We start from the raw sequence: 27,745 nt of genomic DNA, 5'->3' as shown, positions 1-27,745 counted from the left end.
AACAAGAGTTAAGAAAAATACACACGAGGGGCTCCTGGGTGGCTCAGTTGTTAAGCGTCTGCCTTCGGCTCGGGTCGTGATCCCAGGGTCTTGGGCTCGAGCTCGCACTGGGCTCCCTGCTCAGCAGGGAGTCTGCTTCTCCCTCTCCCACTCCCCCTGCTTGTGTTCTTGCTCTTGCTATCTCTCTCTCTCTGTCAAATAAGTAAATAAAATCTAAAAAAAAAAAAAAATACACACGAAACAAAACAATTAAAAGCTTGTGGGCTCTCTCTCTCAAATGAATAAATAAAATCTTAAAAAAAAAGCATAAAAGGGCAAATCCACAATTATAGTTGGGTGTTTTTAATACTCTTCCCTCAGTAGTTGATAGAACAACTTGAGAAATATCAATAAAAATATAGAAGATCTGGGGCGCCTGGGTGGCTCAGTCACTTAAGCATCTGCCTTGGCCCAGAGTCCTGGGATCGAGCCCATGTGGGGCTCTCTGCTCAGCGGGGAACCTGCTTCTCCCTCTCCCCTGCTTATGCACTCTGTCTCACTCTCTCAAATAAACAAATAATATCAAATAAATAAAATCTTTAAAACAAAACAAAAAATATAAAAAAATTAGAAGATCTGAGTAACATTATGCATTGCCTTGCCTAGTTGACACTAATAGAACACTGTACATAACAACTAAAGAATATATGTTCTTTTCAAGTGCACAGGGAATGTTCACCAAAATAGACCCTACATTAAACTACAAAATATGTCTCAACACATTTCATAGTATTGGGAAGTTACATAGTATATTCCCTGACTGTAGTATGGAATTAAATTAAAAATCGATACCAATAAGGGTGCCTGGGTGGCTCAGTCGGTTGGGCGACTGCCTTCACTTGGGTCGTGATCCTGGAGTCCTGAGATCGAGTCCCACATCCAGCTCCTGGCTCAGCGGGGAGCCTCCTTCTCCCTCTCACCCTCTCCCCTCTCATGCTCTTCTCTCTCTCTCTCTCTCTCAAATAAATAAAATCTTAAAAAAAATCAATACCAATAAGATAACTAGAAAGACCCTGTAAATTTGGAATATTTAAAATACATTTCTAGGGGCACCTGGGTGACTCAGTCGTTAAGTGTCTGCCTTTGGCTCAGGTCATGATCCCAGGGTCCTGGGATCGAGCCCTGCATCAGGCTCCCTGCTCCGCAGGAAGCCTGCTTCTCCCTCTCCCACTCCCCCTGCTTGCGTTCCCTCCCTTGCTGTGTCTCTCTCTGTCAAATAAAATCTTTAAAAAAAAAATACATTTCTAAATAACTCATGGTCAAAGAAAACATAAAAGAAGTTGGAAAATATTTCTAGCTAGTTGGCAATGAAAATTCAACATATCAAAACTTGTGGGATGTAGCAAATAAAATGAGTGTTGGGAAATATATAGCTTTAAACATTTATATTAGGAAAAAGTTTAAAAATCTGTGACTGAAGTTTCCAACTTAAGATGCTAGAAAAAGATGAACAAAATAAATCCAAGTAAGTAGAATAAAGGAAAAACAGTAGAAATCACTGAAATTGAAAATAGGACAAAAATAGAGAAAATTAATACAGACAAAAGTTTTTTTTTAAATATAAAAATTAACCTTTAGTGAAACTGATCAAGAAAAAAATCATAAATACTACCAGGAATGAAAGAGGGGATATAGATAGATCTTGCAGATGTTAAAAGGTACTAAGGGATATTATGAATATCTTTTGTCAGAAAAATTCAACTTAGATGAAATGCACATGATAATTTGAAAAACATAACTTACCAGAACTGACAATGAAATAGAATATCTGAGTAGCCTTATGTCTATTAAGGAAATTACATTTGTTATCAGAACCTTTTTTAATAAAAAAAACTCCAGGTCCAGATAGCTTTATTGATGACTTTTTTTTTTTTAAACTTTATTTATTTGACAGAGACAGCACAAAGCAGGGGGAGCGGCAGGCAGAGAGAGAGGAAGAAGCAGGCTCCCCACAGAGCAGGGAGCCCGATGCGGGGCTTGATCCCAGGACCCTGGGATCAAGACCCGAGCTGAAGGCAGTCACTTAACTGACTGAATTACCCAGGTGCCCCTCATGACTTCTTTTGAACATTTAAGTAAGAAATAATACTAATTTAACACCAATTCTTTAGGGAAATAGAGAAGGGAAACACTTCCCATCTTGTTTAACACGGTAACAGAAGCCTGACAGAGATGTTGCAGACAACATGAATGTCTATATAGAAATCTTACGGCTTCTTTAAAAAGAAGTTACTAGAACTGGTAAGTTAGCTTAGCAAGGTTGCAACGTACAAGATCAATATATAAATACCAGTTTTCATAAAGATTGGAAATGAAGAAGTAAAACTGTCTCTATTCACAGATATAATTGTTTACATAGAAGATCCTAAGGAACCTACAAAACAACCACTAGAGCTAATAACTGAATTTAGTAAGGTTGTAGGATACAAAGTCAATATATGGGCACCTGGCTGGCTCAGTCGGTGGCGTGTACGACTCTTGATCTCGGGGTTATAAGTTTGAGCCCCATGTTGGGTGTAGAGATTACTCAAAATCTTAAAGAAAAGGTCAATATAAAAATATCGCTTTTATTTCTATCTTCTAGCAGCAAACAACTAGAAAAAAATTTTAGTTTCCTTTACAATAGTAAATATTCCTTTACTGTACATATATATATATGAAGAAAAGATGTATACTGAAAACTATAAAATATGCCTAGAGAGGTTAAAAAAGATCCAAATAAATATGCCTACTTTGATTGTATACCATGTTCAAGGATAGGCTGATTCATTTTTGTTAATATGTCAAATCTCCCCAAATTCAACTATGCAGTCCCAATCAGAATTTCAGCAGTTGCTTCCCCCCCGCCCCAAGAGAAAGTGGCAGGCTGATTAAAAAATTTATATGGAAATGAAAAGGACCTAGAATGGCCAAAATAATCTTGGGAAAAAAAGCAAAAATGAAGTTTATACTACTTATTTTTAAGACTTAAAATGAAGTTACCATAATAAAGCCAGTGTGGTATTGGCATAAAGATAAGCAGATCAGCAGAACAAAATATAAAGTTCAGAAATAAGCCATTGTATATAAACTGCACCTTAAACAATTAAAAATTTTGAAAACGAAAATCCAGAAGGAGAATTTTCTTCTAAGAAAGGCATATATCTGTTCATGTAGAAGTTTTGAGAGTAAAACCTATTAGGGCAAACGTCTAAGATTGAATGGCATATTCCATCACGTTATCCAGGATGGAATAATGTTAACTACTTTAGTGATTGAGATCGTTTGTTTAGATGATTTAGGGGTCCTGTGTTTAAACCAATGGCTTGATGTGTTATATTTTTGCTAAAAGATATGCCTGTGGTGTGGCTGGGCAGTGAAAATACTTTGATATGGATTTGGGTAGGAAGCTTAGAAACCAAGGCCTGAGCTGTGATCACCTTAGTGGAAAAAGAAGTGAAGGAAACGAAGTGTATTTGCAGACATTTTTGCTTTTGTGGGCGTTCAATTTCTGTGGGACCTGAAGCAGACTGCTTATGCAACTTATTCACTGTATTATTAACAATAAAAGTGTTGAATTACAGGATACAGGGTAGAAAATTGAATGAATGCTGGGTTAAGTCTCATTTCTGGCATTTACTTAATTGCAGGTTTACCACTGGCTCGCTGGACAAGTCATTTAACTCACTGGCCATTTGCAAATTGTAGATTTGTACTAAATGATTATTTAAGATTCCTTCTACTCTGAAATTCTGTGAGTCTGAAAATCTAAGAATTCTCACTTCCTAACATTGTGGTACATTTTCACAAAGATGTCTGAGAGTCTTTCTCTGTTGTCTCTTTGGCAGATTGCAATCCCCTGGCAGAGATGAAACCTGATCAAAATCTGTTTCTCCAACTTGATTTCATCTTAGCCTCTATGCTCTGTAACAGTGACAGATGGCCAGAAAAATGTTTCCCCACATACTTGAAGTGGAATAAATAGCAGGCTTCCATTAGCCTTTTCAACAACCCTGGAATCAATGATACTATCCTCAATTAGGAACACAGATGCTGAATAAAGTGGTTTCAGATCAGATCTCAGATCTGGTTTCCTTGGTTGAGCAAACCTCCACAATCCTCCACACCAGGCCCCATGGATTACCTTTTTACCAATTCTTTGTTATTGCTGTAAAATGCAGTCAAAATCAGTTGAGGAATTCTTACTGCGTTTTTTGAGAAGCTAATAATATGCTATCCATCTTTTGTTGAATACTAAAAGTAAATTGGTAAATGAAAAAGCAAATATATATCATTATTACTGTTAGGGGAGAACAACCATGTGGTCCAGCAGACCTACAGGTAATCTCTAGAGAGATTTTTTATTCTGATAGCCAAAATTATATAATAAAAGGAAGTTTATCCTCTTGGTTATCTTCTATGCCCTACCTGGAAATATGAATGATCACTTTTCATCCACATCTCATCCACTTTGGGGTAAGAAGACAGGTTCTCCTGGGTTTTGTAGTATGCCAAGAGGCTGGTGAGCATCCTCACTGAGATTAGTCTGTTGTCCTGGCTGGCTGGTGTTTACACTTGAACTTATTTCCAAGATAAGTCTGCCTGGTTACTATCAGGATAAATTGGGCACAGGGTTCTCTCCTCCACAGAACTGCCCTGAAGAAGTCAGTGCTGTCATTTGCCAGATGGCATGGTTACAAAGTTCATAGAACTCTGCTGGTTACCAACTATGGGCCTGTTGTTTTCAGTTGGTTGGTCTTGTCTTTACAAGCTTGATTTTGACTAGCTTCATTGATAATTTTGTTCCCTGTCCTCAGTTCTCTATAGCATTAGAGAGACAAGGGATGAAAATCTGTTCTTGGAGCTATAGTGGGATATAATGGAAAGGCTTTCTGGGGAACATTAATTCAGTTTTAAACTTGTCCAGATTTCAATTTGTAGACACCTGGGTGGTAAGGATAGAAATAGGCATACTGGGAATGGAGGATGATACATTGAAATAGAAAGAGATCTGTGTTTATGTTTCATTCAAAGTATGTTCCTTTTTTTTTTTCAGAGAGGAACATACTTCAAAAAGTCCCTATCACTTTCTTTTCTTAAAAATGGTTTTTATCATAAAGAAAAGTAGTTTGTCTTTGTGATTTTCAGCCTTTTCTCTCCTGCATGTTAAAGGAGTCCTTACTCCCATCTCTGACAGTGACTCACACTTACCATGTTTCCCAGTTGAGGCAGGGAGGTGGGGTCTTATCACAATTTGTGGGGAGGAAAGGAACAGACATACAGTTACAGTCTTCAAAACTAATTTTACATCTTCAAAAATTCTTTTTTTTTTAAAGATTTTATTTATTTATTTATTTGACAGAGAGGGAACACAAGCAGGGGGAGTGGGAGAAGGAGAAGCAGGCTTTCCGCGGAGCAGGGATCCTGATGCGGGTCTCGATCCCAGGACCCTGGGATCATGACCTGAGCCGAAGGCAGATGCTTAACGGTTGAGCCACCTAGGCGCCACACATCTTCAAAAATTCTTATCTTTAAGACTAATACTTCTGAAGGATGCCTCACCCCAATTTGTGAGCTGATATGGCTTCCCTGAATACTTAAGTGTAGAGGAAAGGTTGCTAGAAGTAAATAATTGTAATATCTTATTTAAATATAAAAGGGGCTTGAAAAAGAAAGCCTACCTGTACCTAATGAGTACAAATAATGTTGAGTTCTGTTTTCTGCCTTCCTTTCCTTCCTGCAGGATTGTGTTTCCTCCAGGTTCCTAAGGGGCATGTACTATATCTTCCTTTAGTTTCAATTGTTGTTCTTGTTTTATGTAGTGGAAGTGTGTAAGATGTTCTTTTTTCTATTTCACACCCAGTCCTATTTCCCTGTAGATGGCCGTTCTTTGAAGGAAAAGAGAAATTCTCTTTCCCTCTGTAGCAAGTTAGTTTTCAGAGGATAGGAGCCATTGTAGAAAGCTTGTCTTTTGGGTCCAGAGAATAAAATTGGCTCATACCCAGTAAATATTGATTAAAATTTTTTTTATGAATTAAAGTCAGTAAAAGTATGTGTAAGGGTATAGGATTTTATTTTATCCTGCCTAGAAGCTAATAATTAGCCTGCTGTAGTTCATGGAGGCTGACAGAGCACAAGAGACTCCTGGATCAGAGACCAAGGACTTTATTACTCATGGTCCAGCAAGTAGCATAAGCATATGTTTGCATTAGTTCTCCTTGCCCCCATAAGTCCCATCGGAGTGACACGAATGGGCCCAGATGGATGCTTGCACATATGTTATAGGAATGGAACATTGAACTTGGGGAATCCATTGTTTTTATAGTAAGTGGTAAGCAAGCCTGCTGTATGTCCTAGGGTGGGGCACATTACGTCATCCCCCAAAGCTGATCTTTCAAACACAGTTCTGAAAAGTGGCCTGGGTAAGGAGTGGTCAGGGTCATGCATTTTTGGCATACTCAGCAAGACATGTAGGAGTATGAGAGACCCATGGAGGAGTAGCTCTCCCAACAGTAAGTACATATAATAGGGAATTTATAGAGATCTTGGAATTATGAAATATTTGCTTTACAAAAAGGTTTAGAGAGTAATATAATGAATAGCCATACAGTCACCTCCCAACGTGACAAATAAGTGTTATTCGTATAGTTGCAGCTTCCTGTGGACCCTTCCCCTTGTCTCAGGGGTAAGCAGTTTCCTGATTTGTCATCATGCCAATGCATTCCTATGAATCCGTTAATATCATGTTGTATTTTTTTGCATGTTTATAAACTTCTAAAAATTTTTTTACTATCATTTAAAAATTGTTAAAGAACCTTTTTACATAGTACCATTTTAGGCACTGTAGAAAAAAACTGAAGATAAAACTCTTGCATATCACGATCTTACTGTCCAAGGAAAACCAAAACCACTAAAATATAGCTTAGTCATAGGAAAGGATATATGTGAAAAAATAAAAGTTGGTAAATAATATGTAACTCTAAAGTCAATTATTAGCATCTAATATATGTAAGGGCTAAGTATAGGTATGGTTGGAGGGCAAAATACAATTCATTATTGGGGTGGAAGGTGGTGACTCTGAGAGGCAGCAACAGTGAGAATTACAGGCATGAGATTTGTCATAGACAATTTGTCATACAGGAGAGAGGGATATGCTGTGAGGAACTGGCCTTAAATTGATCTAACCAAAAAGATGGGAGAAGGGAGCTGGGAGTAGGTAGCCAGCAGGATAGTTAGCTGAGAGGTATGTAGGTGTGTCAGGTGACCATTTTGTTTAGGAGGGATGGCTAAGACTGAGCCCCTGACCTCACGGGGCTTCATATCTAATCACATAGGGTGGTTACATAGGAGAGAATGAGAAAATATCCCAAGACCCTCTGTGATTATGACTTAAATGTGTGTAACAGAGTCCAGAGATGTAGAAGAAAAAAAAGTTTCATGTGAGTTGCAGCAGTGAGGGAAAGAGCCTCAGTGAGAAGTCTTGCATTGGGCCTTGAATGGCAGATTGTGGTAAGGATGCTTCAGGAAACTGTCTTTTTTCCATTGCATGTTTTTTCCTGCTTTGTCAAAGATTATTTGACCATAGAGTTGAGAGTCCATATCTGGGTTCTCTGTTCTGTTCCATTGGTCTATATGTCTGTTTTTATGCCAGTACCATGCTGTCTTGGTGATCACAGCTTTGTAATATAGCTTGAAATCAGGCAACGTGATGCCCCCAGCTTTGTTTTTCTTTTTCAACATTTCCTTGGTGATTCGGGGTCTTTTTTGATTCCATACAAATTTTAGGATTGTTTGTTCCAGCACTTTGAAAAATGTCATTGGAATTTTGATCGGGATGGCACTGAAGGTATAGATGATGCTAAGTGAAATAAGTCAAGCAGAGAAAGTCAATTATCATATGGTTTCACTTATTTGTGGAACATAAGGAACAGCATGGAGGACATTAGGAGAAGGAAGGGAAAAATGAAGGGGGGGAATCAGAGGGAGAGACGAACCATGAGAGACGATGGACTCTGAGAAACAAACTGAGGGTTCTAGAGGGGAGGGGGTGGGGGGATGGGTTAGCCCGGTGATGGGTATTAAGGAGGGCACGTTCTGCGTGGAGCACTGGGTGTTATGCAAAAACAATGGATCGTGGAACACCACGTCAAAAACTGATGGTGTATTGTATGGTGACGAACATAACATAATAAAATTTAAAAAATTAAAAAATTAAAAATTAAAAAATTTTAAAAATTAAAAAAAAGGATGCTTCAGGAAAGGGGGTGGCAAGAGCACATGAGCAGACTGGAGACACTAAGTGCGGAACAGTGCAAAGACTGACCTGTGGGAATTATGTCCAGGCCACTTGACCTATATAGTTTCCCATGGTCTGTATTTTGCTGGTTGCATGCTTATGGTGCAGTTCAGGAGTTTCCCTCTGTCCTCTGTATTTCCTACAAATTAGCAACTGGACCTAGTAGCATGATGCGATTCAGGCTTATTCCCTTTGGCAGGACTATAGGTGGGGAGGGGGGTGTTCTTGGATCACATGAGTAAAGGTATGTGTAAGGGTCTGGGATTTCATTTGACCCTACTTAACAAGCCAACAATTAGCCTGTTACTGTTCCACATTCTAACTTCATAGAGCTCCCTCATCTGTTTCAAGTAGTGTTAAAAAATGTAACTTGCTTTCTGAGATATCCTGGTCTGTCCCCTGCCCCTCCCCCCCACTTTTGTTTGTACCATCTCTTTGTTTCTGTTTTCCCTATCTTGTTCAATTTGGATTCCTCTCAGCAGTTTCTTTTCAGCGTTAGTGCCCTGCCTAGGAAGGAGCCTTGGTTAGTTCTATGAGTTTGTGAGGCTAGACTGCTCCAGGTCCTTTAGGCCTCACTGGGGACCCCTTACAGTGGACTCAACCCCACTAGTTTCAGTCTGTGATCAGATTGGCCCACATTGCTTTTCATTTAAAACTTGGTTATTTGGGTTTCTTCCGTTCTCTGGTCTGTCAGATGACCTATTGCTTCCCTTTATGTTGATCTGCACAGCTGCTTATAGTACTTGTGTCTTCCGGCCATTGATGTTTTTCTCTATATGGGGGTTTATGAGGATGCTTTATCATCTAGTTTTGTTACGGATGTTATCCGTGGGCTTTTTGTGGTGTTATCTAGTTGCTCTGTTTTAATGTGGGGATTCAGAAATACCAAAGGCTATGTTGCCACTTCGATAGCCATTTCTCCAGAATCCCCATCGTAGGTGCTTGAGTAGAAAGGTGACGCAATCATGAGTAGAACGGTAGGTCTGACCTAACATCTTACTTGGCATAGAGACAGTGTGGTCATTAGTCAACATTGGTTCTTTAACTTTCTCTTTTCTCCAAATTGAAAAGTGTTGGCTATAATGCTCATTTTGTGGATTTCCATGGAAATAATAGCTTCTTATCTTTACTCTTTTCAGGTTCACCAAGAATCTTTCCCCGGACAAAATCAATTTGAGCACCCTGAAAGGGGAGGGTCAGCTGACCAACCTGGAGCTGGATGAAGAGGTTCTACAGAATGTGCTGGAGCTGCCCACCTGGTTAGCCATTACTCGGGTCTACTGCAACAGGGCCTCCATTCGGGTGAGAATGGGGGTCAGAGTGCTGTTGCTGTCCTTGACCAGCAGGCATGCTTTCTTGAGGGGCAGCTCCCACAGCCCTGAGTGTTGCTTTCCTCTTTCAGATCCAGTGGACAAAGTTGAAGACACATCCCATTTGCTTGGTAATGGCCTTTCTTGATTGCAAGTAATCAAATGGGGATGGTTGGGGTGGGGTTTTAAAAGATCTGAGAGGAAATGGGGAGGAGTCCTGACAGGCTATCCCTTTTGGGAGTGGTGATTGCTCTGTCTGGCCTGTGAGCTTCTCTCTGAGACAGAGGGACTATTGTCTGGGCTTATTCTGAAATTACTGTGCTAATCTCAGTTAGCACTGAGACACAAGACACAGGAGTCCTGAGTTGGTTGTTTTGCCTTTTGTTTTTTATAACAAATTTTGCTGCCCAGGTTCTACTTTTGGATTTCCTTTGGAATCCTGACAGAGAAAAAATTAGAAATTTGGTTTGTGTTGACTATTGGGTGATTATCAGCTGAAAGCCCTTCAGGAACTCATCAGTGCATGTCTTTATCCAAAGATTGGAATCCCCAGGGATAGTAATACTTCTGTAACTTGGATTTATGTTTTAGTTTTCTGCTGTGAGCTAATCCCATGCTTGTCCTGGAGTTTTGCTGCTAATGGACATGGAAGAGGGAAGATGAGGCCTCTTCTTGCATTTCAGTTTGTTCATTCATTCAACAAACATTTATTGTCTGCTCTCTATAGGCACAGCACTCAACTAGGCAGTAGAGTATAGGGATGAATAAGACTCAATGTGTAGGTTTTTGTGCAGATGCTTAGCTCTCCGTGGCTTTTATTTCAGTGTCTGGATAAGGTAGAGGTGGAGATGAAAACATGTGAGGAGCCTCGGCCCCCAAATGGACAGTCTCCCATTGCCCTCGCTTCAGGACAGAGGTTAGTTCCTTAGGTCCCTATTATTTCCAACATGTTACCTGTTCCATATCAACTTTTAGTGAAAAATAAACTTTTTATTATGGGAATTTTCCAACCTACACTAAAGTGGAGAGAATAGTGTAATCAACCCCCATGCAACTAAGATCTAACTTCCAACAGCTATCAACATTTTACCATTCTAGTTTCACCTTTTTCCTGCTCTGTGTGTGTGTGCGTGTGTGTGTGCGCGCGCGCGCACTGTAGTATTTGAAAGCAAATCCCAGACACCATATGATTCCATCTGTAAATACTTCTGGATACTGTGTCTTTTTTTTTGTTTGTTTAAGATTTTATTTATTTGACAGAGAGAGACACAGCGAGAGAGGGAACACAAGCAGGGGGAGTGGGAGAGGGACAAGCAGGCTTCCTGCGGAGCAGGGAGCCCGATATGGGACTCGATCCCAGGACCCTGGGATCATGACCTGAGCCGAAGGCAGTCGCTTAACCAACTGAGCCACCCAGGCGCCCTGGATACTGTGTCTTTAAGAGACAGGGATTGTGAAGAAAGAAAGAAAAAATACACAATACTATTATCACAATCAATAGAATTAATAGGAATTTGTTAATATTATTTAATACTTATTTCATATTCAATTTTCCTGAATTGTCTCTAAAATATTTTTTCCAATGCAGTGTGGCTCCGAAGAGCTCCACATATTGCATTTAGGGATTTGCCTTTCAAGGCTCTTTAATTCTAAACAATCCCCCACCCCCAGTCTTTAATAAACCATTTATTCTTTGTAGAAACTAGATTGTTTTTTCTAAAGAATTTCCCACATTTTGTATTTCAGCTGATTGTGGCCTCAAGGTTATATTTTAAATGTTTCTCATTTAAACCGATAGTCAGATTTAAAGGCTTGATTTGAGTAAATGTTTTTGTTTTTTGTTTTCCTGGTAAGAATGCTCTAGAAATTGTACCATGTATTTCCTATTGTAACATATCAGGAGGGACAAAATGTTCCTTTGGTTAAGATTAATCAGTGGATTCAGATGATGATGGTTTGATTTATCTGTTGTGATTAAATTCCTTATCTATTTCACCTCATGGTGTAAGGACCGTTGATAACCATTTGATGATAGTTGTATAGATCTGTTATTTCATTGTAGGCTGCAAAACAGGGATTTTATAATTTTCTTCCTATTGCATTTATTAGCAATAATAGATTAGCAATAATCTCTAAGATTTTTTGTGGGGGTGAGGGGAGGATGAAGGAGGTTTATCATTTTGAATTCATGTTGTTTTTAACAACTTTATTAAAGTATAATTGACACAAAATAGACTACATATACAAAGTATACAGTTTGATAAGTTTTAGCATATGCATACACCACGAAATCATCAACACAATTAAGACAACGAACATATCCATTAACCCTTAAACATATTGTTGTTCTCCTTTATATTCCTTCCCTTTCCTTTCTCACCCCTTCCTATCCCCAGACAAGCATGGCTTTCTGTGACTATAGATTAGTTTACATTTTCTATAATTTTATATAAATGAATAATATAGTATGTACTGGTTTTTGTCTGGCTTCTTTTAGTCAGCATAATTATTTTGAGATTCATCCATGTTGTTGAGTGTATCAATAGTTCATTTCTTTTATTACTGAGTAATATATTCCATTGTGTGGATAGATCACAATTTGCTTATCCATTCACTTGTGAATTGACACTTTATTTAGTTTTTGGCTATTGTGAATAATGCTGCTATGAACATTCATGTACAAGTTTTTGTGTGGTCATGTGCTTTTATTTCTCTTGGGTAAATGCCTAGGAGTGGAATGGTCAGGTGGTATGGTAGGTAAGATTTAGCTTTTTAAGAAACTGCCAAACTTTTCCAGAGTGGTTTACTATTTTAGATTCTTTTTACATGTTTTTACATTTAAATTTTCTTATATCCTACATTTCCATTTACTTAAAAAAATATGTTTGTATTTCATACATTTATAATCATTATTTGTTTTGATATTCAGATGTCCTCATCTTTGGCTAGTGAGAGCCTTTCTAAGTCACCTCCTGTGTCTTTTGGAGAAGACCCCAATAATCTTTTTGCTTTTAGACAGAATACGATGTTTCAGGCTTCTCATATACATCCTTACTTCAGACCTGGAATCTGACATTTCTCCAAAGAACCCTGATTCCTTTTAGTGAGAAATGTTATTTAGAGAGAACAGTCTGGGCAAAATTGTATTCATTGAGTTGTCATTTGAATTGAGGCCTAAGTGTTTAGTTTTAGGGTAAAGGTATTTTTAAGAAAGAGAAAAATAAATCATGACAATATGCTGATGTTTCTCAATTCAAATAAAAAAAGAGGGTTTTAAAATAACTTTTTAGATTTAATGTTTGTATTTTTTGTTCATGTGCTGAAGCTTGTTTCCTAACAACAATAATATAATAAATGATTTACTTTTTCAATTGTTGAAAAAAATAAAGCCAATATTATAACTATCAATAAGATTACTGAATACAGTAGATTTCTGCGTGTTCTAACCATATGATATATCCCACTAAGGAAGTATGGTCAAATGCTGTGTTTTAAAGTCACTTGAAGTCATTTTTTATATGGTTGGGATACCAATTTGACATATAGAGAAGTTCATTTTTTTTTAAGACAAATTTTGCAGTTTTAGGTTCACAATAAAGTTAGAGGAAGGTACACAGATTTCCCATATCCCCTTGCCCCCACGCATGCATAGCCTTCTCCATTATCAACATCCCCTACCAGAGTAGTACATTTGTTACAGTGGTTAAACCTACATTGACACATTACAGTCACCCAAAGTCCATAGGTCACATTAAGGTTCACTCTTGGTTTTGTACATTCTATGGGTTGGGACAAATGTATAATGACATATATCCACCATTATGGCATCACAGTGTATTTTCACTGCCCTAAAAATTCTGTGTGCTCCACTTATTTATCTCTATCCCTGCCCCCAACCCCTGACACAACTGGTCTTTTTTCACTATCTCCATTGTTTTTCCTTTTCCAGAATGTCATATAGTTGGAATCATACAGTATGATTCCATCTTTTTATTTTTTAAAAGATTTTATTTATTTATTAGAGAGAGAGAGAGACAGAGAGAGCATGAGCAGGGGTAGTGGCAGAGAGAGGGAGAAGCGACTCTCCGCTGAGCAGGGAGCCTGATGCGGGGCTCGATCCCAGTATTCTGAGATCATGACCTGAGCTGAAGGCAAACACTTAACCAACTGAGACACCCAGGTGCCCCCATCTTAACCATTTTTAAGTGTGCAGTTCAGTAGTGTTAACTGAACTCACATCCTGCAACGCATCTCTAGAGCTTTTTCATCTTCTGAAATTGGAACTCTGTATCCATTTGTATTGGTTTGCTATGACTACCATGACATAATACCATAGACTGGGTGCCTAAATAGTTGAAATTTATTTTCTCATAGTTCTGGGGGCTTGAAGACTATTATCAAGGTATCAGCAGGTCCTGAGGCCTCTCTCCTTGGCTTGCAGATGCTGACTCCTGAGCATTTCCTCACATGGCCTTTTCTCTGTACCTGCTCATCCCTGGTGTTGCTTCCTTTTTTTCTTTTTAATTGAAGTATAGTTGATATACAATGTTTTATTGGTTTCAGGTGTACAATATAGTGATGTGACAGTTCTACACATTATGTAGTGCTCATAATGATAAGTATAGTTATCATGTATTATTGCAGTGTTATTGACTGTATTCCCTATGCTGTACTTTTCATCCTCATGACTGATTTATTTTATTACTTGAAGTATGTACCTCTTCATCACTTCTCCTATTTTGCCCGCTCCTCCTACCCCTCCCCTCTGGCAACCACCAGTTTGTTCTCTGTATTTATGAATTTGTTTTTGTTTTGTTTGTTCATTTGTTTTATGTTTTAGATTCCACATATAAGTGAAATCATATGGTATTTGTCTTTCTTTGTCTGACTTGTTTTATTTAGCATAATACCTTCTAGGTTCACCCATGTTGTCACAAATGGCAAGATTTCATTCTTTTTTATAGCTGAGTAATATTCCATTGTGTATGTGTGTGTATGTGTGTGTAGCACATCTTCTTTATCCATTTATCTATTTATAGACAATTGGGTTGCTTCCATATCTTGACTATTGTAAATAATGCTGCAATAAACAGGGGTGCAGATATCTTCTTGAATTAGTGTTTTCATTTTCCTCAAGTAAATACCTAGAAGTAGAGTTACTAGATTGTATGATACTTCTCTTTTTAGTTTTTTGAGGAACCTCCATATTATTTTCCACAGTGACTGCACCAAATTGCCATTCCCACCAACAGTGGACAAAGGTTTCCTTTTCTTCACATCCTTGCCAACACTTGTTTCTTGTTGCTTTGATACTAGCCATTTTGACAGATGTGAGGTGATATCTCATTGTGGTTTTCATTTGCATTTCCCTGATGATGAGTGATGCTGAGCATCACTATCACTCTTAATGTTGCTTTTTTGTTGAACAGAAATGATTAATTCTAATGTAGTCCAGTATACCTTTTTTCCCCCTTTATGCTTAGCCCTTTTTGAGTCCTGTTTAAGGGCTCTTTTCCTGTCCTAAGGCATGAAGATATTCTCTTTTGTTTTCTTCTAACAGTTTTATTGTTTGACCTTACACATTTAGATACAGTCTTAAAACTGATTATTTTTTTTTGTTTGATGTAAAATAAGAGTTAATACTATTTTTGCTCTGTCAGTATCTTCAAATTGACCATGCATCGTTACTGGAAGACCATCTTTTCCCTACTACTCTGTCACTTCTATTATGAGTTAAGTGTCTCTTGGTATAATTGTGATTTATGAGTGAGGTTGAAGATTTTTATGTTTAATATCATTTGCAGTTCTCTGTGAACTGTCCATACTTTGTCCCATTTTTATTGGCCTGTAGGTCTTTTTCTTTCCATTTTTTTTTTTTAAAGATTCTATTTATTTATTTGACAGAGAGAGACACAGCAAGAGAGGGAACACAAGCAGGGGGAGTGGGAGAGGGAGAAGCAGGTCTCCCATGGAGCAGGGAGCCTGATGCGGGGCTCGATCCCAGGACCCTGCGATCATGACCTGGGCCGAAGGCAGACACTTACCGACTGAGCCACCCAGGCGCCCCTTATTTTCAGTTTCTTGAAGCTCTTTATACGTTAGAGATGTTAGCCCTTTATGATATAAATTGCAAATATATTTTTTTCCAGTTTATAATTTCCACACCTTTTTATCTCTTGTAATGAGAACTGATTTCATTTACATGTCAAGAATGTCTGTGTTTTCAGGGCACCTGGGTGGCTCAGTTGGTTAAGCGGCTGCCTTCAGCTCAGGTCATATCCCAGGGTCCTGGGATCAAGCCCCGCATCAGGCTCCCTGCTCGGCGGGAAGCCTGCTTCTCCCTCTCCCTCTGTCTGCCGCCTTGCCTACTTGTGCTCTCTCTCTATCTCTGTTAAATAAATAAATAAAAATCTTAAAAAAAAAAAAAAAGAATGTCTGTGTTTTCTACATCCAGAAGACATTAAGATGGCCTTCAATTCTCTCCTTGCCATTTCTGGCCTCTTGCTGTGGGAGTACAGCTGTGCTCTTTGGGATATATTTGACAGGGTAGAGAGTTGGGATTGTTTTTGACCAGTTGCTCACCTGGCTGTACTTCTTTCCTCTTTCCACTACCTTTGCCGAGTATGCTGTGTCTTTGAAGATTTTATAGAAACCTAGCGTTTCCTTTCTTTAGTTATACACTCCCTCATGTACAACATGCAAATTTAGATAGTTTGTGGATTATAAAAATATTTTTCAATTTATTCTTTCTAACAGAAGGGAGATTATTTCTAGGTCAACTCTTTTTCTTTTATTTCATTCCTCAAAAAATCAAATTAAAAAGAGTACTGCATCATAAAAAATTTTCAAAATTTAAAAACTGTAAGTAGAAATAAGAAGAGAGAAATAAAGAAAGAAGTCATTCGTAGTTCTAGCACGCAAAGAGAGACAGTGTTAATAATCTTGTCTGATGTCTTCCAGTATAAAGAGTGTGCACAAAGTCTCACCTGCTTCTGAACATTGCTCTGCCTCATTTGTTGTAGTGAGTATGGCTTTGCCGAGAAGGTGGTGGAGGGGATGTTCATCATCGTCAATTCCATCACCATCAAGATTCACTCCAAGGCTTTCCACGCTTCTTTTGAATTGTGGCAGCTCCAGGGCTACAGCGTCAACCCCAACTGGCAGCAGAGTGACCTCCGCCTCACCCGCATCACTGACCCCCACCGAGGAGAGGTGACAGCCCCAGTATTGTAAGAGGAGAGAATGGGGAGATCAAAATAGGACTGATTTTTAAAGGATGTTATTCCTGCTCTGGGGATTTCCTCAGATATGTCCCCCATTCCTGTGAACCCAAGAATCCCAGTATTACTGCTACATGCTTTCTTCTCTTAGGGATCTCTGATTCACCGCATTCTATTGGTAGGATCCCAACTGAGAATGGTGGGAATTTCTGTTTTGCTCGTCTTTTCTCCTTGGACTTCCTGCCTCTTGGTTAATTTCATCCATAGAATTAAGGGATTTTACTTTCTCTCCTTCTAGGTTTTAACATTTAAGGAAATAACTTGGCAAACACTTCGAATTGAGGCAGATGCTACAGACAGTGGTGATCAGGAGCCAGTCACCACTCCACTGAGGCTTATTACCAACCAAGGCAGGATCCAAATAGCCCTCAAGAGAAGAGTGAGTATGTTCTCTGCCCTCATGAAAACTTCCATCTTTTATTCTCCTAGACAGCCTGGGAGTTGTTCTCTGTTTTTTGAATGTTACTGGCCCCAGGAATGACAATCAAAAGGGGCAGGCCTGTAATTCAGTGTTGCACAGAACATTTCTGTGAACATTTGCCCCTCCTTGTCACCTGAATTTTGGAAACCACAATTTTTACCCATATAGGAACACTGACATAGGCACCTGGGCGTTGACTGCTGTTGTTTCTTGTTAATCGCAGAAGACATTAGTAGTTTTGTAAGAAATTGACTTTCCATAGTGTTTACTGCTTTCCTTTCATGTTCTGGGTATTGAAAAGCCCTCTCTGATATTAATCAAGCAATAGTCACGTTGAGGAGTTGGGATGATACAGATGTTGAACCCCATGTTTTATGTGGCCCCTTCAGACCAAAGATTGCAATGTGGTAGCCTCCAAGCTGATGTTCCTGTTGGATGACCTGCTCTGGGTGCTAACTGACTCGCAGCTCAAGGCTATGATGAAGTATGCAGAGTCACTGAGTGAGGCAATGGAGAAGTCAGCCCAGCAGAGAAAGAGCCTGGCCCCTGAGCCTGCACAGGTTAGAGGCAAAACAGATACCCTGGGTGGGGCTAGGGGGATGGAGGACCAGACCTAATTCAGACCAAATAGGTGGGGTCTGGACTTCATTAGGCTTATTTGGGACATTTGTCATTTGCATAGGCTTTGTTTGTGCTTCTAATTTATTCATTTATTCTCTTCATTGGGTGCGTCCGGTGTGTTAGCTATATAGTACTGGCCACTGGGAAGGAAAAGTAAAAGAAGCCTCTTGTTCCTGTCATTGGAGCTCTGACCGTCTTTAAATATGGACTATAAACAAGTTATTATAATAGGAGGTGGTAAGTGCTCTATATAGGTAGACACTATGCCATGAGAATACAAAGAAGAGGCATCTAACTACACAGACTGAAAGAGGGCATTTATGAAAGACTTCCTGGAGGCAGTGTTTTAGCTGTCAGCTAAGTCAGCTAAGTCCTGGGGGGTGAGAGCTTGGGGGGCAGTTCAAACCTCAGAACAGTACTCTGACTGGAGTTACAAGACTAATTATAATTAGGCTTTTCGGAGTTTGGGTTATTTAGGTGAGACAGACCTAAGTGAGCTACCAGGTGAACAGTTAGTTATGAGAGGGAGGGGGCATCTCGCTAAATTGTGGCTTTCTTCAGACTGAGCTAAAGCTTAAGAAAGCCTGTGAGGAACCTCTCTGGTTTGGACGTCTTGTTTTTCTCTCTGTCACGTATAGATCACCCCACCTGCTCCCAGTGCCCAGCAGTCCTGGGCCCAGGCGTTCGGGGGCGGCCAGGGCAGCAGCAGCAGTGGCCGCCTCAGCCAGTACTTTGAGAGATTTGATGTGAAGGAGTCCTCCTACCATCTGCTCATCTCCCGCCTGGACCTGCACATTTGCGATGATAGCCAGTCCCGAGAGCCAGGTACTCTGTTAGGCCTGAGCCTGGGCTGGGTGGTCCGTCAGTGCCTTCAGCTCTTTTCAAGATGCTGTGGAGTACTTTGGCTGGCTTCCCTTAATCCCAGGCATTCCTTGGGCCTCAGTCTCTAGTGGTGTCTCTTGCTCTGTTGGTGGGAAGTAGTGCTTTTAGCCTTTAGGGTGCAGCGGGACCACCGGCAATACTTAGTAAAATACAGAGGCCAGCGCTCTCCCAAGCCTAAGTCAGAATCTTCAGGGGCAGAGCTCAAGCAGAGTATACTTTTTTTCTCCCCAGCGTATCTTGGGCAATGCTGACCACTGATATAACTTTTAGGAAAGTAAATTCAAGTATAGGAAACTCCAGGATTTTCAGATTTTTGAGTCAATTTAAATATTTTTTATGTGTAAATGCCCTCTTCCCAAGCAGAGAGGTTATGTTGTATTCTCATTATGCTTTTCATTCATTAGGACAGTTAGTATTACATATACATATATGTTTATTCAAAATGAAAAAGGAATTGACTAATTTTTTCCCTTCTTGAGCCTTGGGGAAATCACTTAGCCTCTTGCTTAAGCTCTCTGAGTTTCTTCATTTGTGAACTTGAGTTAAATCATATATGACTCCTTCACCGCATTGGTTGTTGTCATGCTCAACTGAAATGATATACTGAATCTGGAGGACCTGAATTATAGGCACATACTCAGTATTATTATCCCTCTGCTGCCTGTTCCTTTAATACCCTGTCTACATTTCCTTTATAGTCCCCTTTTCACCACCTCTTGGCTTGAGATGCTCTCATATAGTAGATTTTTCTCATGCTGCCTTATCCTTTCTGAAGGTTATGTCTGCCTCTTAATGACATCTAGACTGTTTCCTCAGGGGAACTTACCTTTTCTTCCTGGGGCTCCAAGCAGCAATGTCTCTCTTGCTTTGCTATTCTTTGGTGTTGAAGTGACTTCAGCCCCCATCTACTCCTGCTCTGAGACAGCTAAAAGGAGCCATGACAACGTAAAGATTGCTTTTGCGACCGTAAGAAATAAATTACTCACTGGTTTGCCCCCCACTTATTTTGGAAGTTCTTTCTTAAAACGATTATTATTTTGTTTGGTTGTTGCTTCCAAGTGTTACTCTAAAGGCTTTGGGTTTTTTCTCTTGTTTTGTCTTGAATCCTTTCAGAGGTCTTTATTTAAGAGTGTATTATTGAGAGTTTCATCCTCTTGCTTGAAGAGGGGTATTTAGCACTGTCCTCTTCATATGGCCAGGACCCATAATCCACACTAAGATATGAATGACTAGCCTCCTCTGCAGCCCTCATGTACTTATTTATTAAATTAAATTAATCTACAAATCTGGAATTTAGGGAATTTTTGGATGAGATATTTTTAGATACAGGGATAACTCCCAACCTGCCTTACCCAGGTGTGGTGTATGACTCTGTAAAGGAGCAAGGAACAGAACAAGTTCTTGTGAATTTGACTCTTCTCATGGGATTTGGGGAGAAAAGGGAAGGGAGAACTAGGTGGTACAGAAAGGGCTGTACGATTCTCTGGAGTTGTTCTAATATGCAGCCACATATAACTACTGTTGGCTGATCCAAATTGAGATGGGCTGCAAATATAATATACGCATGGGATTTTGAAGATATAGTAGAAAACAAGAGTGTAGAATACCTTGATAATTATTTTCATATAGAGTGTATGTGGAAGTTGATAAAATGTTGATTATATTCATTTAAGTAGTAGTATGCATTGTTAAAATTAATTTCACCTTTTTAAAAAACTTTTTTTCATGTGGCTACTAGAAAATTTAAAATTACTTATGTGGCTCACATTATATTTCTAATAGATAGCATTGCTCTAGAGCTGTGTGTCCAGTATGGTAGCCAATAGCCACATGTGGCTGTTAAAATTAAATAAACTAAAAAATTCAGTTCCTCATTTGCACCAGTCACATTTCAAGTACTCAGTACAATCTACAGACCATAAAAGATTTTCATCATCACAGAAAGTTCTTTTGGACTCTAGAGGGTCCTTAAAGGCTACATTTACATTTTAGATTTAGCTAGCTGGACTCCATTTAGATGATTCCAGTTTTGTTGGCAACATCTAAAGCCTCGTAGTCAGGAGCCAGTTGAACACATCCCTTCTCTCTATCAGGCCTGATCAGGGTGTTGACCTTCTCCACGTCAACGTCCTAGCTTCTTCACAGCCTGTTTGATCTGGTACTTGTTGGCCTTGACATCCACAATGAACACAAGTGTGTTGTTGTCTTCTGTTTTCTTCATGGTTGACTCAGTGGTCAGGGGGAACTTGATGATGGCATAGTGATTGAGCTTGTTTCTCCTGGGGGCGCTCTTTTGAGGATATTTAGGGTGCCTTCGGAGATGCAGTGTCTTAGGTTGTCGGAATTTAGGTGATGTGTGGATCTTCTTTTTTTTGTGACTGTGGACGCCTTTCAACACCCCTTTCTTGGCCTTTGAAGCCTTTGCTTTGGCTTTGGCTTTGGGAGAGGCAGGGGCTTCCTTCTTTGCTTTTGGCGCCATCTTCATGAAAGGGATCTACCTGCTTTTTCACTAAGGGACACCATAGCCTGGGATGTTGGGCCCTTGAGTAACATGCTTACCTCTCCCTTGGTATTGAAGGTGAAATTACTGGAAACTGGGTGGGTCCTTGGGGACAGCTTGGCTTCAGGTGGGGCAGCACTCTCTCTTAAAATAAAGTTGGAGCAGTGTATATTCCAGCCTTCAGAGAAGAGGTTAGTGGTTGATGGGGAAGAGTGTCACCTGCCTCTTTTTAACTCTTTTTCCTTAGAATGAGGCCTGTGAGCCAAAAACTTTATCACTCTTAAGGCCATGCTGTCCTCATCCCAGCAGCTCACTGGAGAATTTTAATTAGTCATTTATGGACACTCTTTACCATTTATGTCTCTTATATGATTATGTGTGTATAATTAAATATGTTGGTAATTGGTAATTCTATTTGATTTTGATTTTAATTCTAGACCCTATTTTAATATGCTTAGTCTATGTAGTTTATTGTTCTTTTACATCTAAATAATTCCAGTGGAGGGAGCATTGCTGTGAAACCCTCTACCTCCAGTAGCCTCAGTCATGCATTTTTAACTAGGATGGTATCACCCAACAGCAGTTGCAAATTGGCTCTTTCATTTTAAACAGCTTTACTGAGATCGAATTCACATTCCATACAATTCACCCATTTAGAATATACAACTTAGTGTTTTTTTAGTAATTCATGGGGTTGTGCATTCTAATTTTAGAACATTTTTGCCCTCCCTACAACAAGTCATGTACCCATTAGCTGTCACTTTCCATTTTGCAGCTCTAAGCAACCACTGATCTTCCTTCTGTCTTGAGTTTTACCTATTCTTGACATTAAAAAATTGGCTTTGGTGAGGTGTGGGAGCGAAAAACAATCTTAGCTGTAACAATAGTTTGTGTCCTTCCAAAGCTTAACCCTACATGACAAAATATTACTCCTTGGTACTTAATTTCTTTCATTGGGTTTTCTTGGGTATCACATGAGGAGCATTGACATTGAGTCCATGGAAGATACACAAAATAAGGTGAATAGCTGGCTGTGATTGGAGGACTTTCTCCCAATTGATTGCTTAATCTCAAAGTCATACGGTAGGAAGGACCTTGCACATGCCTCCTGACTGCCTTTGGCTACCTTGTCAGTGTTGTTATATTTTAGCCTCAGTGCTTTTGTGATTTGAACTTTAAGAATTAAATAAAAATAGTTTATATTTTATTATTTAATTCTACAAGTTATTCAGTAAATCATTAATTAAATGCAGAAAAGAAAAAATATTGACCCAGTCTGAATGAATACCTAGCAGCTAGATAAGCTAAAAGATTTTTTCCTCATCAAGCAAAAGTTAAAAGTTAAGTTTACTGAAGGGTGCCTGGCTGGCTCAGTCGGTAGAGCATGTGACTCTTGATCTCAGGGTAGTGAGTTCAAGCCCAACATTGGGCATAAAGCTTACTTAAAAAAAAAGTTCACTAAAATTAATTTTAAGAAATTTATTTAAATTTTCTATTTTTTGCTGAAAAATACTTTTGAATAATTGAATATTTGGTTATATTGCTGTTGTGTATTTCTATAAATTGCTAATTTGCATATATAATTTGATACATTATAATTTATATAAGAAATAAGTTTCATTAAAGGTTACTCAGCAAATATATTTATAAAGTTGTTAAATATTAATAGGTTTAAGTTTTTAAATTTAACTTTTAATTTTTTTCTTTTTTTTATTATGTTAATCACCATACATTACATCATTAGTTTTTGATGTAGTGTTCCATGATTCATTGTTTGCGTATAACACCCAGTGCTCCATGCAGAACGTGCCCTCTTTAATACCCATCACCAGACTAACCCATCCTCCCACCCCCTCCCCTCTAGAACCCTCAGTTTGTTTTTCAGAGTCCATAGTCTCTCATGGTTCGTCTCCCCCTCTGATTTCCCCCCTTCATTCTTCCCCTCCTGCCATCTTCTTCTTCTTTTTTTTTTTTAACATATAATGTATTATTTGCTTCAGAGGTAAATTTAATTCAAAAGAATTATTTAGCCTTTTGTTACCTTGCATTGAATAAAAGGAGTAAACTTTATACTTCTTTTTTTTTTAAGATTTTATTTATTGGGGCACCTGGGTGGCTCAGTCGGTTAAGCGTCTGCCTTTGGCTCAGGTCATGATCCCAGGGTCCTGGGATTGAGCCCCGCATCAGGCTCCCTGCTCTGCAGGAAGCCTGCTTCTCCCTCTCCCACTCCCCCTGCTTGTGTTCCTTCTCTTGCTGTGTCTCTCTCTGTCAAATAAATAAATAAAATCTTTACAAAAAAAAAGATTTTATTTATTTATTTGAGATAGAGGGAGTGAGAGCAAGCACGGGGTGGGGGGATAGAGGCAGAGGGAGAAGCAGATTCCCCACTGCGCAGGGAGCCCGATGTGGGGATCGATCCCAGGACCCTGGGATCATAATCTGAGCCGAAGGCAGACGCTTAGCCAACTGAGCCACCCAGGCGCCCCTGTACTCATTCTTTTTATGTATAAAGCACAGACAGACATAGTACATAAGCAGATACATAGTATATCCGTGGTACGAAGATTTCATGAAGAGGCAATTATGAAAAAAATGTCTAAATAAGCTCCTTAGAGGTAGTGATAATGAACAAAAAGATTGAGAAGGAACATGAGTGTAGGTTGGTGATTAGTCCGGAACTTGAGGTGGTGAAATCCAGACTAGATGGAAATGTACCAGCTTACGCCCAGAGGATCCCGTGGTATTTCCTTTCAGCCTAATAAGAGATAGAAATGTAGAACAGGGTAGGTCAGACAGTATCCATAGGTAGGAGAAGTAGTGTCTATTCTAACTACTCTACTAACAATTCTTAGAATGTAGTTGGAGAGGTAAGGTAGAAATAGGGAAAGTTTGGCGCACCTGGGTGGCTCAGTCAATTAAGCAACTGCCTTCGGCTCAGGTCATGATCCCAGCGTCCTGGGATCGAGTCCTGCATTGGGCTCACTGCTCCGCGGGGAGCCTGCTTCTCCCTCCCCCTGCCGCTCCCCCTGCTTGTGCTCCCTTCCTCTCTCTGACAAATAAATATAATCTTAAAAAAAAAAAAAGAAATAGGGAAGGTTCATTCATTTAGTAAGAATTAAATGTAAATTCAAGATAAACATAATACAGTGTTTGACTTGATGCTAAAAATTCCAGTTTACCTACAATATCCTGTATGTGTATTTTACAATGTCCTTGTTAGTGCAGTGTTTTGGTGTTCCATGGTACTGTGTATGTATTTTATGTAATGATTGTCTAATTAGCTCTGAGGCCAGGATATGAAAGGGAATAATGTGGGTTCTGTTTTGGGGAGAATTTGGCTTATGCCTCTCCGGGTGTTGGCCCGAGGAACAGCAATCCTAGCATTGTTAGGTTCGGGGGAACCAATCAATCAGGATTTTAGAATGTGTCAATGGGATATCTAGGATTGTAATTCCTGAATCCTGAGTTTTACAGTTTCTTTGGCCTTTCTGGAAATCTGGCAGCCATTTACAGAGATAATGGAATATACCTTTTTTGAGTGTTGTCCGTTGACCATTATAAATCAAGAGAGGAGGGCCTCAGACTTGCAAATCACTTGACATCCTGGCCTTTCAGTTGCACTTGTGTATCAACCAGGCTTTTTTTTTTTTTTTTTTTTTTTGTAGAGAGAGGGGGGAGGCAGTGGGGGGGGGTTGGGGTGGGGGAGAGAGAAAGAGAGAGAATCTTAAGCAGGCTCCACACCCAGCATGGAGCTGGACGTGAGGCTCAGTCTGGCAGCCCAGATGGAGATCATGACCTGAGCTGAAATCAAGAGTTGGTCACTTAACGGACTGAGCCACCCAGGTGCCCTCAGGCTTTGGAACTGATCCTCAGAGGACTTAAGTACTTCAAGTGGTATTTAGGTTTCTTTGTTTCTTCTGCTGTTGTTCACCTTTCTTTTTCTTTTATAGGTGTCTCGGCAAACAGACTCATGGGTGGTGCGATGCAGCTTACTTTCCGCAAGATGGCATTTGACTATTACCCCTTCCACTGGGCAGGTAGGACAATTCTGAATGGCAGCAGTTCTAGTGCGTCCCAGGTACCCGTGTATTGAGGACAGATTCCTGGGTTCATTCCTGACTGCCCAGCAGGAGGGTGCCAGGAATTGCACCTCAGAGGAGTGTTGGGAATAGCCCTCTTCAAGAAACTTGTCGGGTCTACTACTGATGATTCTTTATCAGTGATGGGAAGAAGTAGGAGGAAAGGCAGTGCTTGAGATGTTGCTTTTGACTCTATGCTCTGCCCCTTACTTCTACTAGTTTTAGAGCCTTTCTAGTAGTCCATGGTCAAAGATAGTGACAGTCAGCAGCTGGCCTTTTAGGGAACCTTAGGGAAAAATCACATATGGAATCCAGAAGAACTTGAGTGTTCTCACTAGATAATTTTTACTTACCCCAGAGAAATCTGGATTGGGGTGAGGGATCAGATTCTGAACTATGACTATACCAATGGAAGGGAAAAATCAGAATTTTGGATCATGATCTTGGACTGAAATCTTTTTGCTTCTTTGTTGCATAGGTGACAGCTGCAGACATTGGGTACGGCACTGTGAGGCCATGGAGACGCGAGGCCAGTGGGCCCAGAAGCTGGTGATGGAATTTCAGAGTAAAATGGAGAAGTGGCATGAAGAGACAGGTCTCAAACTGCCCTGGCACCTGGGGGTAGATTCTCCCTTCAGGAGGAAAGCAGGTAGGTTACAAGGAGCTGGAGGACTCCCATAGCTTAGCCTCTTGCTATTTACTTTTGAATATCCAGTGAAGGTAAAGCCCTGGACTAGCTAATTATCCCAACCTCATCCCATGGAAAGACATCAGTGACTTTTTTTCTTTACAGAGTCCTAGTTGTCTTTAGGACTAGCTTTAGTGTTGAGGAGAGGTTGTTGTCGCCTTTATAACAGAGACTGTGGCCTTGGTCTTAAGGAGAATACAATTTTTGAATTCCTTCTAGGAGCTAGACAGTGTTAAGCTCTCTTTTCTACATATATATAGCCTTAGGTGATCTTAGGATTTTTACTTTACTAATTCTGTTAGTAATGACAGTTGAATGTACCTGATTCTCTTTCCTACTTTCTTATTTTTATTTAGATTCTCTCTCCAGTCCTCGAAAGAACCCCATTGAGAGAAGCCCCTCTCAGGGCCGACAGGCTGCCTTTCGGCCTCCAGCGTGGAATCGCTTGCGCTCTAGTTGCCTGGTAATACGGGTGGATGACTTGGACATCCACCAGGTGAGAAGTCCAGGATGCAGGGAGATATGGTTGGAAAGGGGTGGAGCAGTACATTTGGAGGGCAACAGGTGTGAACAAGATTGTGGAATTCAGGGGCTGCTTCCCTCACTTCTAAGTGGATTGATAACACTGGTCTGTTTCTGTCTGAGCATGGATGGCTGCTGAGATCAGGACCTGGGACTCCCCCAGTTCCGTCTGATACCCTAGTACCAACCTTCCCCTGAGAGCAGTGAACTTGCAGATAGTGGGAGCAGGTGCGAGAATGCCTGCAATACGTGTGAAAATCCCTCTGCTCCCTGTGGTAGACTTTGCAAGGGTGGCAGTGGCTTTCTATGACCTCAGAGGAAATTGAGGAAATTCTACTCTGGATGCTGTACAGGTGCTAACAGCAACTTGTGTGTGGTTGTGTAGGTTTCTACGGCTGGACAGCCAAGTAAGAAGCCATCTACACTCCTTTCCTGCAGTCGGAAGCTTCACAATCTTCCCACTCAGGTCTCTGCCATTCATATTGAGTTCACAGAGTATTACTTCCCCGATAATCAGGAGCTTCCAGGTAAGCATCTGATCTGCTCACTTCTTACTGTTTAGCTCATGCTCTTCACATCTGCCAGCCTTGGGGCCACGGCTTGTATTCTCATTTGTCTCTAGGAATTTTAGGTGTTTGAGTTAGTTTAGCACAACTTCGTTAAAAACTCCGCTCTGTAGAAATATGCACCTTTGCTTTCTTCGTAATAAAATGAATATCAGCTGGTAAGTAGGAGTCAACTTGCTACTCTGTACATGGCGATTCTTTTTTTTTTTCCTGCTTTCCAGTTCCCTGTCCCAATCTCTACATTCAGTTAAATGGCCTGACGTTTACTATGGATCCTGTCAGCTTGCTCTGGGGAAACCTCTTCTGCCTGGATTTATACCGCAGTTTGGAGCAGTTCAAAGCTATCTACAAGCTGGAAGATTCGAGCCAGAAAGATGAACACTTGGATATCCGACTGGATGCCTTCTGGTTGAAGGTAGGGGAGAGTGGGATTTTCATTCCCTATTGGCAGCCCTAGCTGCATTTCTCCCATGGTTATAATCCAGGGTTCTGCTCTGTCCCTTTGATAGAAGTAAGGAAAACAGTATTGCAGCTTGGTCTTTTACGCATGTATTAATAGCAA

At 40.0% G+C, this 27,745-nt stretch overlaps 1 protein-coding gene and 1 pseudogene across 7 annotated transcripts in view; one reads left to right on the top strand and one right to left on the bottom strand.

Moving 5' to 3' along the window:
• The window catches only part of BLTP3A (bridge-like lipid transfer protein family member 3A), a 62,875-nt gene that overhangs the window by 18,015 nt on the left and 17,115 nt on the right, over positions 1-27,745 (top strand). For 3 of the 7 annotated variants that reach the window (XM_025862395.2, XM_073884950.1, XM_073884948.1), the window contains 12 exons: positions 9,454-9,573; positions 9,717-9,755; positions 10,449-10,540; positions 16,647-16,836; positions 17,143-17,283; positions 17,715-17,885; positions 18,585-18,771; positions 25,279-25,365; positions 25,886-26,056; positions 26,452-26,591; positions 27,003-27,144; positions 27,405-27,598. In XM_025862395.2, coding sequence (XP_025718180.1) covers positions 10,473-10,540; positions 16,647-16,836; positions 17,143-17,283; positions 17,715-17,885; positions 18,585-18,771; positions 25,279-25,365; positions 25,886-26,056; positions 26,452-26,591; positions 27,003-27,144; positions 27,405-27,598 — 1,491 coding nt within the window. In that variant the 5' untranslated portion in view covers positions 9,454-9,573; positions 9,717-9,755; positions 10,449-10,472. Of the gene's footprint in view, positions 1-9,274; positions 9,292-9,453; positions 9,617-9,716; positions 9,756-10,448; positions 10,541-16,646; positions 16,837-17,142; positions 17,284-17,714; positions 17,886-18,584; positions 18,772-25,278; positions 25,366-25,885; positions 26,057-26,451; positions 26,592-27,002; positions 27,145-27,404; positions 27,599-27,745 lie in introns of those variants that run through there. The other 4 variants (XM_073884949.1, XM_025862394.2, XM_073884952.1 and 1 more) reach the window with 4 other exon arrangements.
• LOC112816053 (large ribosomal subunit protein uL23 pseudogene) lies at positions 20,842-21,372 on the bottom strand (annotated as a pseudogene).

The sequence above is a fragment of the Callorhinus ursinus genome, unplaced genomic scaffold (genome assembly GCF_003265705.2).
Source record: "Callorhinus ursinus isolate GAN/ISIS: 27379988/994484 unplaced genomic scaffold, GSC_fseal_2.0 scaffold59, whole genome shotgun sequence".
NCBI classification, from domain to species: domain Eukaryota; kingdom Metazoa; phylum Chordata; class Mammalia; order Carnivora; family Otariidae; genus Callorhinus; species Callorhinus ursinus.
Note: the sequence above shows the minus strand (reverse complement) of the source record. Positions and strands in the feature narration are given on the sequence as shown.